Raw genomic sequence first — 13,004 nt, 5'->3', positions numbered from 1 at the left:
TGCTACTGCAGGGCCCTCAGGAAGAGGAGAACATCTCAGGGTAGAACCATAGTTCCATTTATTATCCAGCAAACAGTGGGAGGGGCAGAGGAGGGGCCCAGCCTGGATGCCCTCCCATTATTGCCAAGGATTCGTTTGCTTTCCCAACTGAGAGGGCCTAGAGGCACTAGGCCCAAGGAGAGAGTGGACCCAGCCCCTGGCCCTTGAGATGGAGCAGAGTCCAGATGGCCCAGGCCCTAGCACCAACTCATGAACCCCCCACCCCGGGCCTGTTTCCCCACGGCCACCAGTGCCCCTCGTAGAGCCAGGCTGGCGAGACTCTGGGCTGCTAGGTCCAGCTCCGGACAGGCTGGACTCTGAGTTCTGGACCCCAGGCTGGCTGGATCCTGGGATCCGGATTCCAGGCTCTGGGTGAGGTGGACTTAGGTCCCAGACTCCAGGCGAGGTCAGGGGCCTTCAGGGCTGCAGTAGGTAGCTGCCTTCATGGCTGGGTTTCTGGGGTGGGGGTGCCTTCTCGGGGCAGGGACCAGGGCTGGAGTTGGGACTGGATTCAGAGAGCGAGTCGATATCGGCAGAGCGGGAGTGGCAGGCCCAGCAGAGAATGACCCAGAGGAGCAGTAGCAAGAAGCCTACCAGGCCGTTGCAGACGATGGCGATGAGGGCGCCCTGGGATATGGCTGCCCCCATGATGGGCAGCACCCTCAGACCAGCACAGACAGCAGAGCCAAAAGCGGGGCTGACTCAATGGCAAGGCCCATGCCGAGGCGGGACTCTGGTGTAGCCGGTCTTCTGAGGTGGTGGTCCTGTCCACACACTCAATGGTTCCTGGGCAGGAGAGATGTCCACCTGCAGTCCTGAGCCTGTGGGGGGTACAGAGGAAAGGAAAGGATGGTGAGAAGGGACAGGGTGATGCCTAAGAGAGGAGACAAAAGAGCCCCCTCCCACACCTCCGGCTCCCAGGCAGAGGACTGGGTCGCCGTAGGCCCCAGTACTCCACAGAGCCGATACCCCCATGCTCAGGCCTGGCTCTGGGCACCTGGAGGGGGGGGGAGGGTGTAGCCACAGTGGGGCAGCTGGAGCAGGCAGCCTGTATCACTCTCCTTAGAACAGGTGGGCATGTTCTGGCCCTGCCCACCCAGCTTCCAGCCCTCTAAAGCGCTGTGGGTGGGTGTGCCCAGGTAGCCCAGGCCTCCGTCAGCTCCAGTGGGGCCTAGCCACCTCCCCACTCTCCGGACCCCAGCCAGCCAGCCAGCCCAGAGGACGCCAGCTCACACAGAGGGAACTTGGTGGGGGCCCTGGCCGGCGTGTGTGTGCATCCGAGCCTGGGTACCTAGGTGTGACCTCTGTGTGGGATTGTCTCTTACAGGTCAGGTGTGTGTGTGTCTGTGTCTCTGCCTCTGCAGACCCACCTCTATATCTGTGTGTCTGTGTGTGCTCCTCTGTGAGTGTCTGTTGCATGTCTCGTTTTTCTCCCAGGCTGTCTCTTTGTGTATCTCTGCATCAGACTCTGTGTGTCTTTCTCCCTGTGTGTGTGTGTGTGTCTAGTGTCTCTCCCTTTCTCCGTGGCTGTGTGTCCCTCGGTCCCTGCAGACGTGTGTCTCTTCCTCTCTCTGTGGGGGTCTGTCTCTGTGGTTCCGTGCGTCTCTTGTGTCTTTGTGTCTGTCTGTCTCTCTCCCGGCCGTGCCTCTGTGCCGTGAGGGGCTTTTCACCTCAGCCTCTGGGTCTGGGCGCCCGCGGCCGCGGAAGAGGGGCCCCCTTACCTGAGCGGAGCCCAGTGCACGCCCGCCGCGGGGTCCGGGGCAGCGAGATGCTGGGCGCCGACTGAGGCTCGGAGCCTGCGGCCGGGCGGGCGGTGGGGGAGGCGGGTCGGGGCGACGTTCCCTCCCCCGACCCTCCCCTTCGGCCACGCAGCCTCTGCCGGCCGCTCCCGCCGCGGCGCGACCCGGTGGCCTCAGCCGCGGGCGGGCGGGCGGTCTGCGGCGCGCGGGCGCCTCCTCCCCCGGGGCGCCGCCTCCTCCGCGGGGCCGCTCGCTCGCGGGGCGGCGGCGGCGGCGGCTCGGGCACGCGGTCCAGCGGGCTGCCCGGCGCTCGGACGGGCTCGGCCCGGCTCGGCGGACGGCGAGAGCCGCGAGAGCCCCGCCCCCCGGGAGGCCGGCGGCCGGCGGCCTGTGGGGGACGCCGCCATCCCCAGCCGCTGCCGCCATTCGATTGGCTGGCGGCTCCGGGCCCACGTGCTCATTGGCCCTGCGCTGGAGCGGGGGCGGGACTGGTGCGGGCGGGGGGCGGGGCGGGAGGGGCTGAGGGCGATCCTGCCCTGTCCTTTCCCCGGGGGCGGGCCGGGGCGGGGCGCGAGGCCCACCTATTTGCCGGGGCTTCTGGCACCTCCCTCACCAACGTCTGAAAAAGGCCAAAGCTTCTGGGACCCCCACATTCGAGGAGACCGCCCTCCACATTTGGCAGAGGGCTCTGCCTCCCCACAGCTGGGAAGAGACAACCCCCTCATTGGAAGACTCCCTGTTGTCCCTCAGGTCCTCTCTCCCCCTCCTGGGTGTGGAATCTGCCTCCCCACTGCAGAGGGTCTGTGCCCCCGAGATGTGAGCAGCTCACGTCCAATAGAAGTTCTACGGACACATTCACTGAATTCCCGCCCAGTGTTGTTGGCTGAGGTGTGTGCTTTGCTCTGCCGCCCTGGGGGAGCTGGGACAGAGGAATGGGGTGCTCTGAGGCATGGCTCAGCCCCGGCTGGAATAGGCATGACTCCATCTAGATCCTGTCCTGAGGGAAAGATCAGCTCAGGCGCCATCAGGCTTGCCTTCCTACCCTACCTCACAACCCTAAGTGATCTGAACTGGACCCTCTTCTCACCCCATTCTACATATTCTTGATGGATGAGCAAATCCCTGAAGCTACACCATGAAGATAGTGCTCTCACATTCAGCTTAATTTATTTCTGGAATTCTAAACTCAAAAGCAAGTGCCTACCAGAATCAGGATGGCATGGATTCCCAGTTCTGACACCCAACTTTGTGACTTTGGACAAGTTATTAACTTTTTTTTTTTTTTTAAATGATTTTAGAAAGAGGAAGGGGGAAAGGAAGGAAGGAAGGAAAAAAGAAAGAAAGAAAAAAGAAAGAAAGAAGAAAGAAAGAAAGAAAGAAAGAAAGAAAGAGAAAAAGAAAAGGTGTGAGAGAGAGAAAGAAAGAGAAACACATCCAATTGTTATTCCACTTATTAATGCTGTCATTGGTTGCTTCCTGACTAGGAATCGAACCTGCAACCTTGGCGTATTGGAACTGTGCTCTAACCAACAGATATCTGGCCAGGGCTGTTAAGCTCTTTTAGACTCAGCTTCCTCATCTGTAAAATGGTTATAATAATAGCTCCTATAAGGGTTATAATTCACTAATTCAGATACACCAGACCAACCGCATTTCAGTAAATGCCAACTGACACAACCCCAAGGACTACATGGCTAAGGGACCCTTCCCCAAATGCCATGAAATTCATACGAAATTCCTATAAATCCAAATGCTATCTTGAAAATGAGAATGGAAAAGGTAAACTAATCTGAAATATGGAGTCATCCAAACCTGAACTGGTGACTGTCTAAAAAAAATTTTTTTTTTTTTACCCACTGAGTTCACTAGAGTGGATTAATTTTAGTTCTGCTGCCCCTGTTACCCAGCAGGGTGGGGGCATTGTGAGCAAGATCAAATCTGTTCTAGCAAACAGAGGAGACTTATATCGTTGTACATCTGAGAATAATGTGAGTGAAATTGTGACCCAGCTGTAGGAGTTCAGATTTCATACCAAAAACAGTGGGGAGCCACTGAAGAATTTTTCGCAGAGAAGTAATGTGATCATATCCAGAAATTAGAAGGATGGTTTGAGCAGCTCTGTGGAAGGAAGGATTGAAAGCGTTTGAGAGTGAAGGCAATGAGTAATGACAGGGACTGAAATGATGTAGGGGAGTAGGAAAGGAGAGAACAGGAGAGCATTGTGGAGATTTGAGAGTTACAATTGGCACGACTTAGAGACCTACACCTATAGGATATGGGGGTAAGAGGATGGGGGGAAATGTGGGATAACTCCCAGACTGATGATTAGAGTTACTGTGATGCCATTTATTGAGATAGGGAACATGAGAAGGGTGAGTTTCATCAGTGGCTGGGGAGGAGGGAAGATGAGTTTGGTTTTGGAGATGATGCATTTGCGGTACCAATTGGACACCCAAGTTCAGATGTTCAATCGATATTTTGACAAGCAGGTCTGATATTCAGGAGAGAGGTCCAGGCTGAATTTAACATTTTGTGAGCAAAGGGTAGTAGTCAAACCAGAAAAGTGGGTGAGCTCACCCAGGAAAGGTAAGACCTGTTTTAAGCAAAAACGATACATTTATCACCGGATACTGAAACCTAAAGACAGGGATGCCTCAGAACAACGGGAACTAATAAACTTAAAAGCCATTAGGTCTCTCCACCTGTCATCTCTATTATTTTTTTTGTCACCTTCATTTCCCTCTCCTACCTCCACCCCAGCCCCTGTCATCCCTACCCACAGACTGGTTTCCAATGCTCTTCTGCTCCACATGCTGAAAATCTTGACTTCAAACAATCCCAAAGCTTAAAACTTTATTGTTGAGGTATCCAACCAGACACTCACTAACTTCTTTTTCTTGGTTAAAGTTTGCAAATTCCTCTGACTGGCTCAGTTTAATTAGATCAACTTGGGATCAATCAGCTGTGGTCAAGGGATGAATGAGGATCAAATTGCCTAACATTGCCCATAAGATAACCACATCAAACATTGGGATGGTGTTGGGGTTCTCAGGAGAAGAGAGATCCTCCAAAAGCAGAATGGCAGGTGTTCAGTGTGGCTCACCCTTTGCCCAACACATATATTGAAAAAAATGCCTTCACCTACATACATGATCCAACTATCCTACATACATATGCCAGGAAATTCACCTCCTCTCCTAGTGAGGGCAGCTCAGTGACACATCCAGCTGTTGCTTCTGGAAGTTATCTGATAGGACACTGTTCTTCAAATATAGGTTCTCTGGGTAATGTCCCTTTGTGCTCTAACTATAATTTAATCTCTACAAGGTGTGAACATGGCTTCTATTATAATAACCCTATTACCTTTGTTTAAACTATCTTTGAACTACTTTAAACCACGCCCCCCAAGAAAAACCACACCCCAAACCTTATATTTAGAGATGGAAGAAATAGAGAATAAAATGGAATAAAAAGAAAGCACTGTACAGTGGTCACGAATCCCAAGCATCGCTTCTATTCTTTTGGCCACAAATAACAATGGAAATGATGGGACTAGTAAATCTCTGGGCATCTGTTCATTGACATGTTTCTTTGGCGATGGAGTTTCTGATTGGCTGCCCCAAAGCCCTGCCCGCAAGGATGAGACCCCTTCTCCAGTGTTCTGAGAGCTCCGTTGTGGAGGATTTCTGTGTGGCACTGTACTGATTAGTACTACACTTCCTGATGGTGTTTTAGAGATTGTTCTGGGGTTGAGAAAACTTAGATCTCTGTATTTATGAGGATTGGGTGTGGCTTTATTTTTCCTCCCAGATGATACAGTTCTTTTAAAACCATAGTAAAAGAAAAAAAAAAAAAGAAATAAACCATAATCAGCTGTCAGTTTCATCTGGAGGAGAATTCCTTTTGCTAATAACATATTTCATTGGCCCTAAAGCACATTTTCCCCCTAGTTTAAACAACTCTGAAATCAGAATATGTCTTTCAATGAATGGCATGTAATGTTTTTTTAGCCTGTTTTTCCTTAGTAGTTCATTAAAAAAACTTGACTCTCATAACTGATGGGATATGAGATTTTTAAAAATATAATAATTTTACCTGTCAGAGTTCTTTTTTTCTTTTTTTTACAAATATTAATAATAGAATCAACTCTGGATAGCTGAAGCTTAAAAGGGATTTGTTAAAAGATATTACTTAGCTCAGACTTGTTAGGAGGGCTGGGAAAATGGACTTGAGGCTAAATTTCTAGGAACAATACCCAAACCATACCACACAACCTGATGAGGAAACCACACCACTGCCATTCCAAATAATTACCAGGAGTTCAATTTGCCAACTTTACAAGCTCTATGGCACTTCTGTGGTAGGAACTCAATATTGCAACCACTGGGAAACCACCGCTGTTACCACTACCATGCCCAACAGCAGGATGAGCAGAAATCAAAGCTCTATGTCCAACCTGCTGCTTCCTTTCTATCAGTCAGGATTAGCTAGGTAACATAGCAGTTACAGCCCTTTCTGGTGAACTTTGGCAATATTTATTCCACTCATATTCCTCATTTCTGCATCCAAGTTTCAGTTGGGGGGAGTAGTATGCCTATAAACGAGCTGCAAGGGATCCTGGGAACTTTTTTTCCTTTTTAAAAAATTTTAATAAATCTTTTTTTAAATATATTTTATTGATTTTGTACAGAGAGGAAGGGAGAGAGATAGAGAGTTAGAAACATCGATGAGAGTCATCGATCAGCTGCCTCTTGCACACCCCCTACTGGGGATATGCCTGCAACCAAGGTACATGCTCTTGACCGGAATCGAACCCGGGACCCTTCAGTCCCCAAGCCGACGCTCTATCCATTGAGCCAAACCGGTCTCAGCAAATTTAATAAATCTTTATTGCTCAAATTATTACAATTGTTTCTTCCCCCCCACCCCCCACCCCCCCATAGGGATGCTGGAAACTTTAGTTCTGACTTCTGTACTGAGGAGGCTGGATTATTTTTTCTTAATTTTTTAAAAAATATATACCCAAGGATATGTGTTTATTGATTTTAGAGAGACAGGAAAGAAGAGAAAGGGAAACATCAATCATTTGTTTGCTGTACACACCCCAACTGGGAATCAAACCCACAACCTGGGTATGTGCTCTGACTGGGAACTGAACCCATGATCTTTCGGTGTCTGGGACTACACTTCAACCAACTGAGCCACACTAGCCAGGGTTGAGGAGGCTGGATTTTAAAACGAGAATTTTCCCTTATAGGAAAACTATTTAAAAGGTGAAGGACGTCCGTGAATTAGTATATTTAGGAGGCATGCAGGAGACAGCCAATCAATGATTCTCTCTTATCATTGATGTTTCTATCTCTCTCTCTCTCTCTCCCTCTCCCTTCCTCTCTGAAATCAATAAAAATAAAAAAAATTAAAAAAAATTAGGAGAAAGGAGAATAAATATGGAAGGATTGGAAGAATCCTTGGGGTCAGAGGAAGTTTTTTCATTTCTAAAAATTTCTTATATGTTTCTTATGTAGCCATATTTAAGTACTGGCAGGAAGGAACCAGGAGAAAGAATATAATTGATAGCTCTTTTTATTAATACTGTCCATCTCCCCTGAGCTGTGCAGACCTAGGCAGGCAAGGAGAGGGACAGAAACTGAGGTCTCGGCAAAAGGTGTGAAACGTTTCAACTTTTCCCAGGCCACACTGGAAAGTAGGGCAGAGAGAGGAGGTGCCGGCCTCAGTATTGGGTGACCCAGGGCTCTGGGACTGCACATGGTCTCTCCCTACACAGAAAGGCCTTGTGTGGAGAACAGAGTGTCCCAGGGCTGGAGCCAATCTTTGGCAGGGGGGCAGGGTGGACACAAAGCAGCTACAACCTGGGACAAACAAACTTGACATGTCAATTTCCCCATCTCAAAACTGCCTGTCCCTGCCCCAGCCCACGTACTCATTCCTTATCATCCCTGTCACCTCCTTTCTCTACTTCCTCACCTCCCACCACTCATCAGCCATTGCCTCTACTTTCCGTTCTCACCATTCCTGAAGCTGGATAATCAAGGTCACTTTCACCTCCTTGTCACATCCAGTGAATACCTCTTAAGCCTTATCTTTGGTAACTTCTTGATAGCACTGAGGCTGTTGACCTTTTTTTGAAATTCTATCTTCCCTTGTTTTCCACCCTCACTGGGAACATTCACTTCTGCTTCTAAAACAACTATTATTTATTAACTGCCTGTCAGGGTTTTACATCATCATAGATATTCCTCATCTGCATGTAAGACAGGTCCATGGAACAGATGAAGGAATCTGGGCTCAAGGCAATCAAGGCATTTTTCTTAAAAAAAAAAAAAAAAAAAAAAAAAAAAAAAAAAGTATTTCAGAGAGAGAATGGGAAAGGGAGAGAGTGATAGAAACATCAATGATGAGAGAGAATCATTGATTGGCTGCCTTCTGCACGCCCCTTCCTGAGGATCAAGCCCTCAATCTGGGCATGTGCCCTGATTGGAATTAAGCTGTGACCTCCTGGTCAACCACTGAGCCACACCAGCTGGGCTCAAGGCATAGAAAAATGCCCTGAGCCGCCACGATAGAATCTGAATTAAAACCCAGATTTGCTTAACTCAAGCACTCTGTCTGTCTCCACCTCTCTGGTTCCTCCTTGGCTTCTTTGGTGGCTGTGCTCTCTGCACCCACCTTCTCTCATCTCCTTAAGTGATCTTCTCTGCACTGTGGCTGCAGTCCCCATTTTTGTGCTGACAATGCTTTAATACCAGCCCAGACCTCAGTTCAGTCCCAAGTCCCAGACTAGAATTTGCTGCTGCTGCTGCTGCTATGGTTATTGGAAGAGCTAAGATTTATGGAGTGTTTTCAACATGGCAGGCACCACTCTAATTTATATATATATATATATATAAAATTTCATTAATCCTTACAATGACTCTATGAGGTAGGCACTGTCTTCCAATTTTCCACTTAAGGAAACTAAACCTTAGATTAATTAACTTGTCCAAAGTCAACAGGAGCCCAGGTTTGTCTGACCTCAGCATCCGTTCTTTTAACTACTGACCCGATGACTTCCCCCAAGAGGTACCCCAAGAGGTACACTTGACACATCTACCTCTGAGATCATCTTCCCCTTATTTTCTCTGTGATTGTAGGCAAGTGACTGAATGTCTGAGCCACGGTTATTATAAACTTCTGCAAGACCTGCCGTCCTCCTGTGCTAACTAGATCAATAAACAGTCCTATCATCTCTCAGTCAACAGGGGTTGTACAAGACTCTTCTCTCCCGACCCCACATTCATCAAGGCTTGGTGACTACATGCTTGAAAAAGCACCCTTTTCACTGCCCTGGCCCTAGTTCTTCTACCTGCTCTCAGGCCTCCCACGTTGTTAATTAAAAGCACCTCATTCAGGCCTGCTCACGCTCTCAGCCACCAAGCGTTCCACATTCTTTTCCCTCCTTACCCTCCTCTGCACAGCGCCCAGAACCATCTTTCCAAACACAAATCTGACCAGGTGTCCCCAGCACCCAGGGCCCCCTGACACTGGGCAGAAGCCCTTGGTTTTCAAAGCCCAGACTGCCTGGCCCCACCTCCTCCGCAGCCACTCTGTAGGACCGGCCACAGGAAAGTCCTCACCTTCCTGCTTTTCCTCCCATCCTTCCCTGCTCTTCCCCCAGGGGACAGGTGTCTTCTGCCTCTCCACAGTGCCCCTCTCACCACTGGTATGTGTTTTTCCAGTGACACTGAGCCCAGTGGTGGGTGTGCTCAGGTTTCTCTGTTTTAGAAAAAATATATATGCTAGATAAATATGTATTGCACAACAATGTGAATATACTCAGTACCATAGAATTGTACACTTAAAAATGGTTAAAATAATAAAGCAAAACAAAACTAAATATAATTCCTCTCCCAGGTCCCAGGTCCCGGAGCCAGCAGGGAGGTCATTTCTGTGGGCTCCTCCTCACCCCATCATCACCCAAGCTGTGCAGATGTCTGGGGCATTTTATGCTGTGGTTCATGTGGTCCCTGCTCAGATGCCCAGATTGGGAGTTCAATGTCCAGGATCCTCCATCCCTGCTCCCACTCCTAGAACACCATTAGAGAATATTTGTGGATCCCACCTGTCCATGTAAATACACCCCCTCTTCATTTGGGGGGGGCTCTCTTGATTGCTTTGCCACATGTCCTCTATCCTTAGCATAATCCCCTCAAGAAGCCTAGGCTTCCAGAGGCCAGAATCAGAAAGATGTCTGTAGCTGATTCTGCCTTGGGCCTGAGATCCTCATCCCAAGAGGGAGGAAAAAGGCCCAGCCTTCTGGCTGAGACAGGAAAGGGAAGACTGGCAGGAAGTTATCCCAGCACACCAACTCCTGCCTCAGGCAGTCAAATCCCTTGGGGGCAGAAATCAAAAGGTATCCTTCACTGAATATATAGACCCAAACTACCATGCATACACATAAGCCATAGGCAAGGACCCACATACATACAAGCAAAGATACATGTATATAGGAACAACAAGTCTGCTCACAGACACAGGCATGCAAATGAAAACACACACCTAGAGATACACATGTCTAACACTCACTACACACATGTCACATATCCAGGAAAATATTAGGTCTAGTAATAATGTCGTTTTCTAATACTTTTTAAAATAGAATTTATTTAAACAATACAACAAAATTTTATCAACAATATAGTTGCCGTTGTTTTCTACTACTTGTGCCCAACGCTCAGGAAGCATTTTAATCCCTCTGTTGTAAAATTCTTGTGATTTTGATGCAAAAAATTCGGTCAATGCATTTTTGAGGCATTCTTCATTATTAAATTTTTTTCCAAGAAGGAAGTTTTGCAAAGAACGAAACAAATGGTAATCGGAAGGGGCAATATCAGGAGAATATGCAGGTTGAGGGAGAACTTCCCATTCCAACTGGCGCAGTTTTTCAGCAGTGATTCTTGCAGTATGCGGTCGTGCGTTATCGTGGTGGAGAATTTCGCCCTTCCGATTAATCAGCACGGGTTCTTTTTCTCTTAAAGCTTGGGCTAACCTTTCCAATTGGGCACTATACACTGCACTTGTAATGGTTTGGTTAGATGGTAAAAGTTCATAATGAAGAATTCCTTTAAAATTCCACCAAACACACAACATCACTTTTTTCGCATGCAAGTCAGGTTTTGGGGTGGGCTGCGGAGCCTCATTTTTGTCCAACCATTGAGGCCGCCTTTTCAAATTAACATACAGCACCCATTCTTCATCTCTGGTAACAATTTGCTTTAAAAACAGCAAACGGTTTTGACGAGAGAGGAGCGAACTGCAAATTGTGACTCTTTGATTACGGTTGTTGTCTGTCAACTCACGAGGAACCCATTTTCCAAACTTTTGGACTTTGCCAAGTGCATGCAATTGATTGGAAATTGTTTTTTGTGAACAATTTAAAGTTGTCGCAAGCTCTTGTTGGGTAATTTGAGGATTTTGCACCAAAAGAGCTTGAAGAGCTTCTTGATCAAAATTGGACACACGGCCTCGACCACTCTTGTCATCTAACAAAAAATTTCCCTCGCAAAATTTCTCAAACCAACACTGGCATTTTCTGGCGCTAACTGCATCTTGACCAAGAGCACTACAGATGTTTTTTGCAGCCTCACTTGCTTTTCTTCCTAATTGGAACTCGTAAAGCATGCAGTGCCGAATATGCTCTTCATCCGCCATCTTCTTAGCCCTAGTTTTGCAACAAAAACCAAACCAAACACAAACTTTTTCAAGCAAAACTTGTTAATTGCACTTCACACGTTCTGTAGATACCACATGTTTGAAGGTTATGTCAATACAAGTCAACACCAAGCAAGATTTTAAACGAATGCTTAAAAACGACATTAATTATTACTAGACCCGATACACAAAGTAAGTCATAAAACACACACACGCACACACGGAAACTTACTGACAGATACAACAATGAATGTTTTGGACCAATGACTAAAGAAGAGATAAAGACACATCAGTTTTCTGAAATGGAGGAGTGTGTATATGTGGAAGAAAGGCTGGAGAGAGAGAGAGGAGAGATCCTGATATCAAGGAGAGAGAGAAGTAGTTATTTATACTGTAGCAACTACTTACCCAGCCCTCATTTACTCATCAGTCCATTTAACAGTCAACTAATTGGGCCCTCTGCTGGGCTAGGTAGACAGAGGGGGAAGAGACCTACCCATCAGCAACTATAACACAGGGTGGTGAGTGCTGTGAGGGGGGATCCCCCTCTGGGCAGCCTTGGAAGGTAGGTGGTGTCAGGGAAACTTGAATCAAATATTGAGCAGTAGGAGTTGGAATGAAAGAGATGGATGGGGAGGTCAACTTGGGCCAAGAGAACAGCTCCTAGGAAGGTGTAAGTATTAATTGCCTGTTGCTGTTTTAACAAGTTGCCATACATTTATTGGCTTCAGACAACACAGATTTCTCCTCTACGGTCTGAAGTCCAGTTTCATTGGTTCTAGAATCAAGGTGTGGGCAGGGCTGGTTCCTTCTGAAGGCTCTGAGCAGAGAGTCCATTTCCTTTCCTTTTCAGCTTCTAGCACTTGGCTTGCAGACCCTTCTTCCATCTTCCAGTTTCTGCTTTCATCATCCTATCATCTCCCCCGGCCTCTTTTCTATTAGATTGGTTGTGATTACATTGGGATCACCTGATAATCCAGGCTACTCTCCCTATGTCAAGATCCTTAATCCCAGCTACAAAATCCCTTGGCCATATAAATTAACGTTCACAAGTTCTGGGGATTAGTATGCTGACATATTTGGGGGCCATTACTTAGCCTATCACAAGGGGGGATGGCATATTATCTCACCATCTTCAAATCATCCTATAAAGTAAATCTTGTTACCCCCAGAATGAAAATTAGGAATCGAAGGCTCATGGAGTTAAAGTGATTTTGCCTTAAACCAAAGAAATAGATGAATGAATAGATAGATAGATACATAGATTCTTCATTATCTCTTGTTGAATGTTACGTTGGAGAAATCTGAAATCAGACTGAATTTCCCCCTGTATGTGACTTGCATTTTATGCCTAGGTTCCTAAACCTAGGCATAAAAACAAATTCTTATTTTATCCTCAAAGTTTGGTAATAAAATCAGTGTATCTTTTTTATTTAAAAAAATATTTTTATTGATTTTACAGAGGGAGGGAGAGTTAGAAACATCCATGAGAAACATTGATCAGCTGCCTCCTGAATG

General features: G+C 47.2%; 1 protein-coding gene across 1 annotated transcript; it reads right to left on the bottom strand.

Moving 5' to 3' along the window:
• Positions 1 to 35: 35 nt before the first annotated feature.
• Positions 36 to 2,077, bottom strand: ENHO (energy homeostasis associated). Its single transcript, XM_036433514.2, has 2 exons — positions 1,761 to 2,077; positions 36 to 860 (listed from the first exon to the last, which is right to left on the bottom strand). Exon 2 carries the CDS (start codon positions 685 to 687, stop codon positions 457 to 459), a length of 231 nt encoding a protein of 76 aa, XP_036289407.1. The 5' UTR covers positions 688 to 860; positions 1,761 to 2,077; the 3' UTR covers positions 36 to 456.
• Positions 2,078 to 13,004: the final 10,927 nt, after the last annotated feature.

The sequence above is a fragment of the Pipistrellus kuhlii genome, unplaced genomic scaffold (assembly GCF_014108245.1).
Source record: "Pipistrellus kuhlii isolate mPipKuh1 unplaced genomic scaffold, mPipKuh1.p scaffold_m20_p_12, whole genome shotgun sequence".
In the NCBI taxonomy this organism is placed as follows: domain Eukaryota; kingdom Metazoa; phylum Chordata; class Mammalia; order Chiroptera; family Vespertilionidae; genus Pipistrellus; species Pipistrellus kuhlii.
This window is presented reverse-complemented; position numbering and strand designations above follow the sequence as displayed.

Coding starts and splice junctions, on each gene's coding strand:
- ENHO (XM_036433514.2), bottom strand. CDS start 687: ATGGGGGCAGCCATATCCCAGGGCGCCCTCATCGCCATCGTCTGCAAC.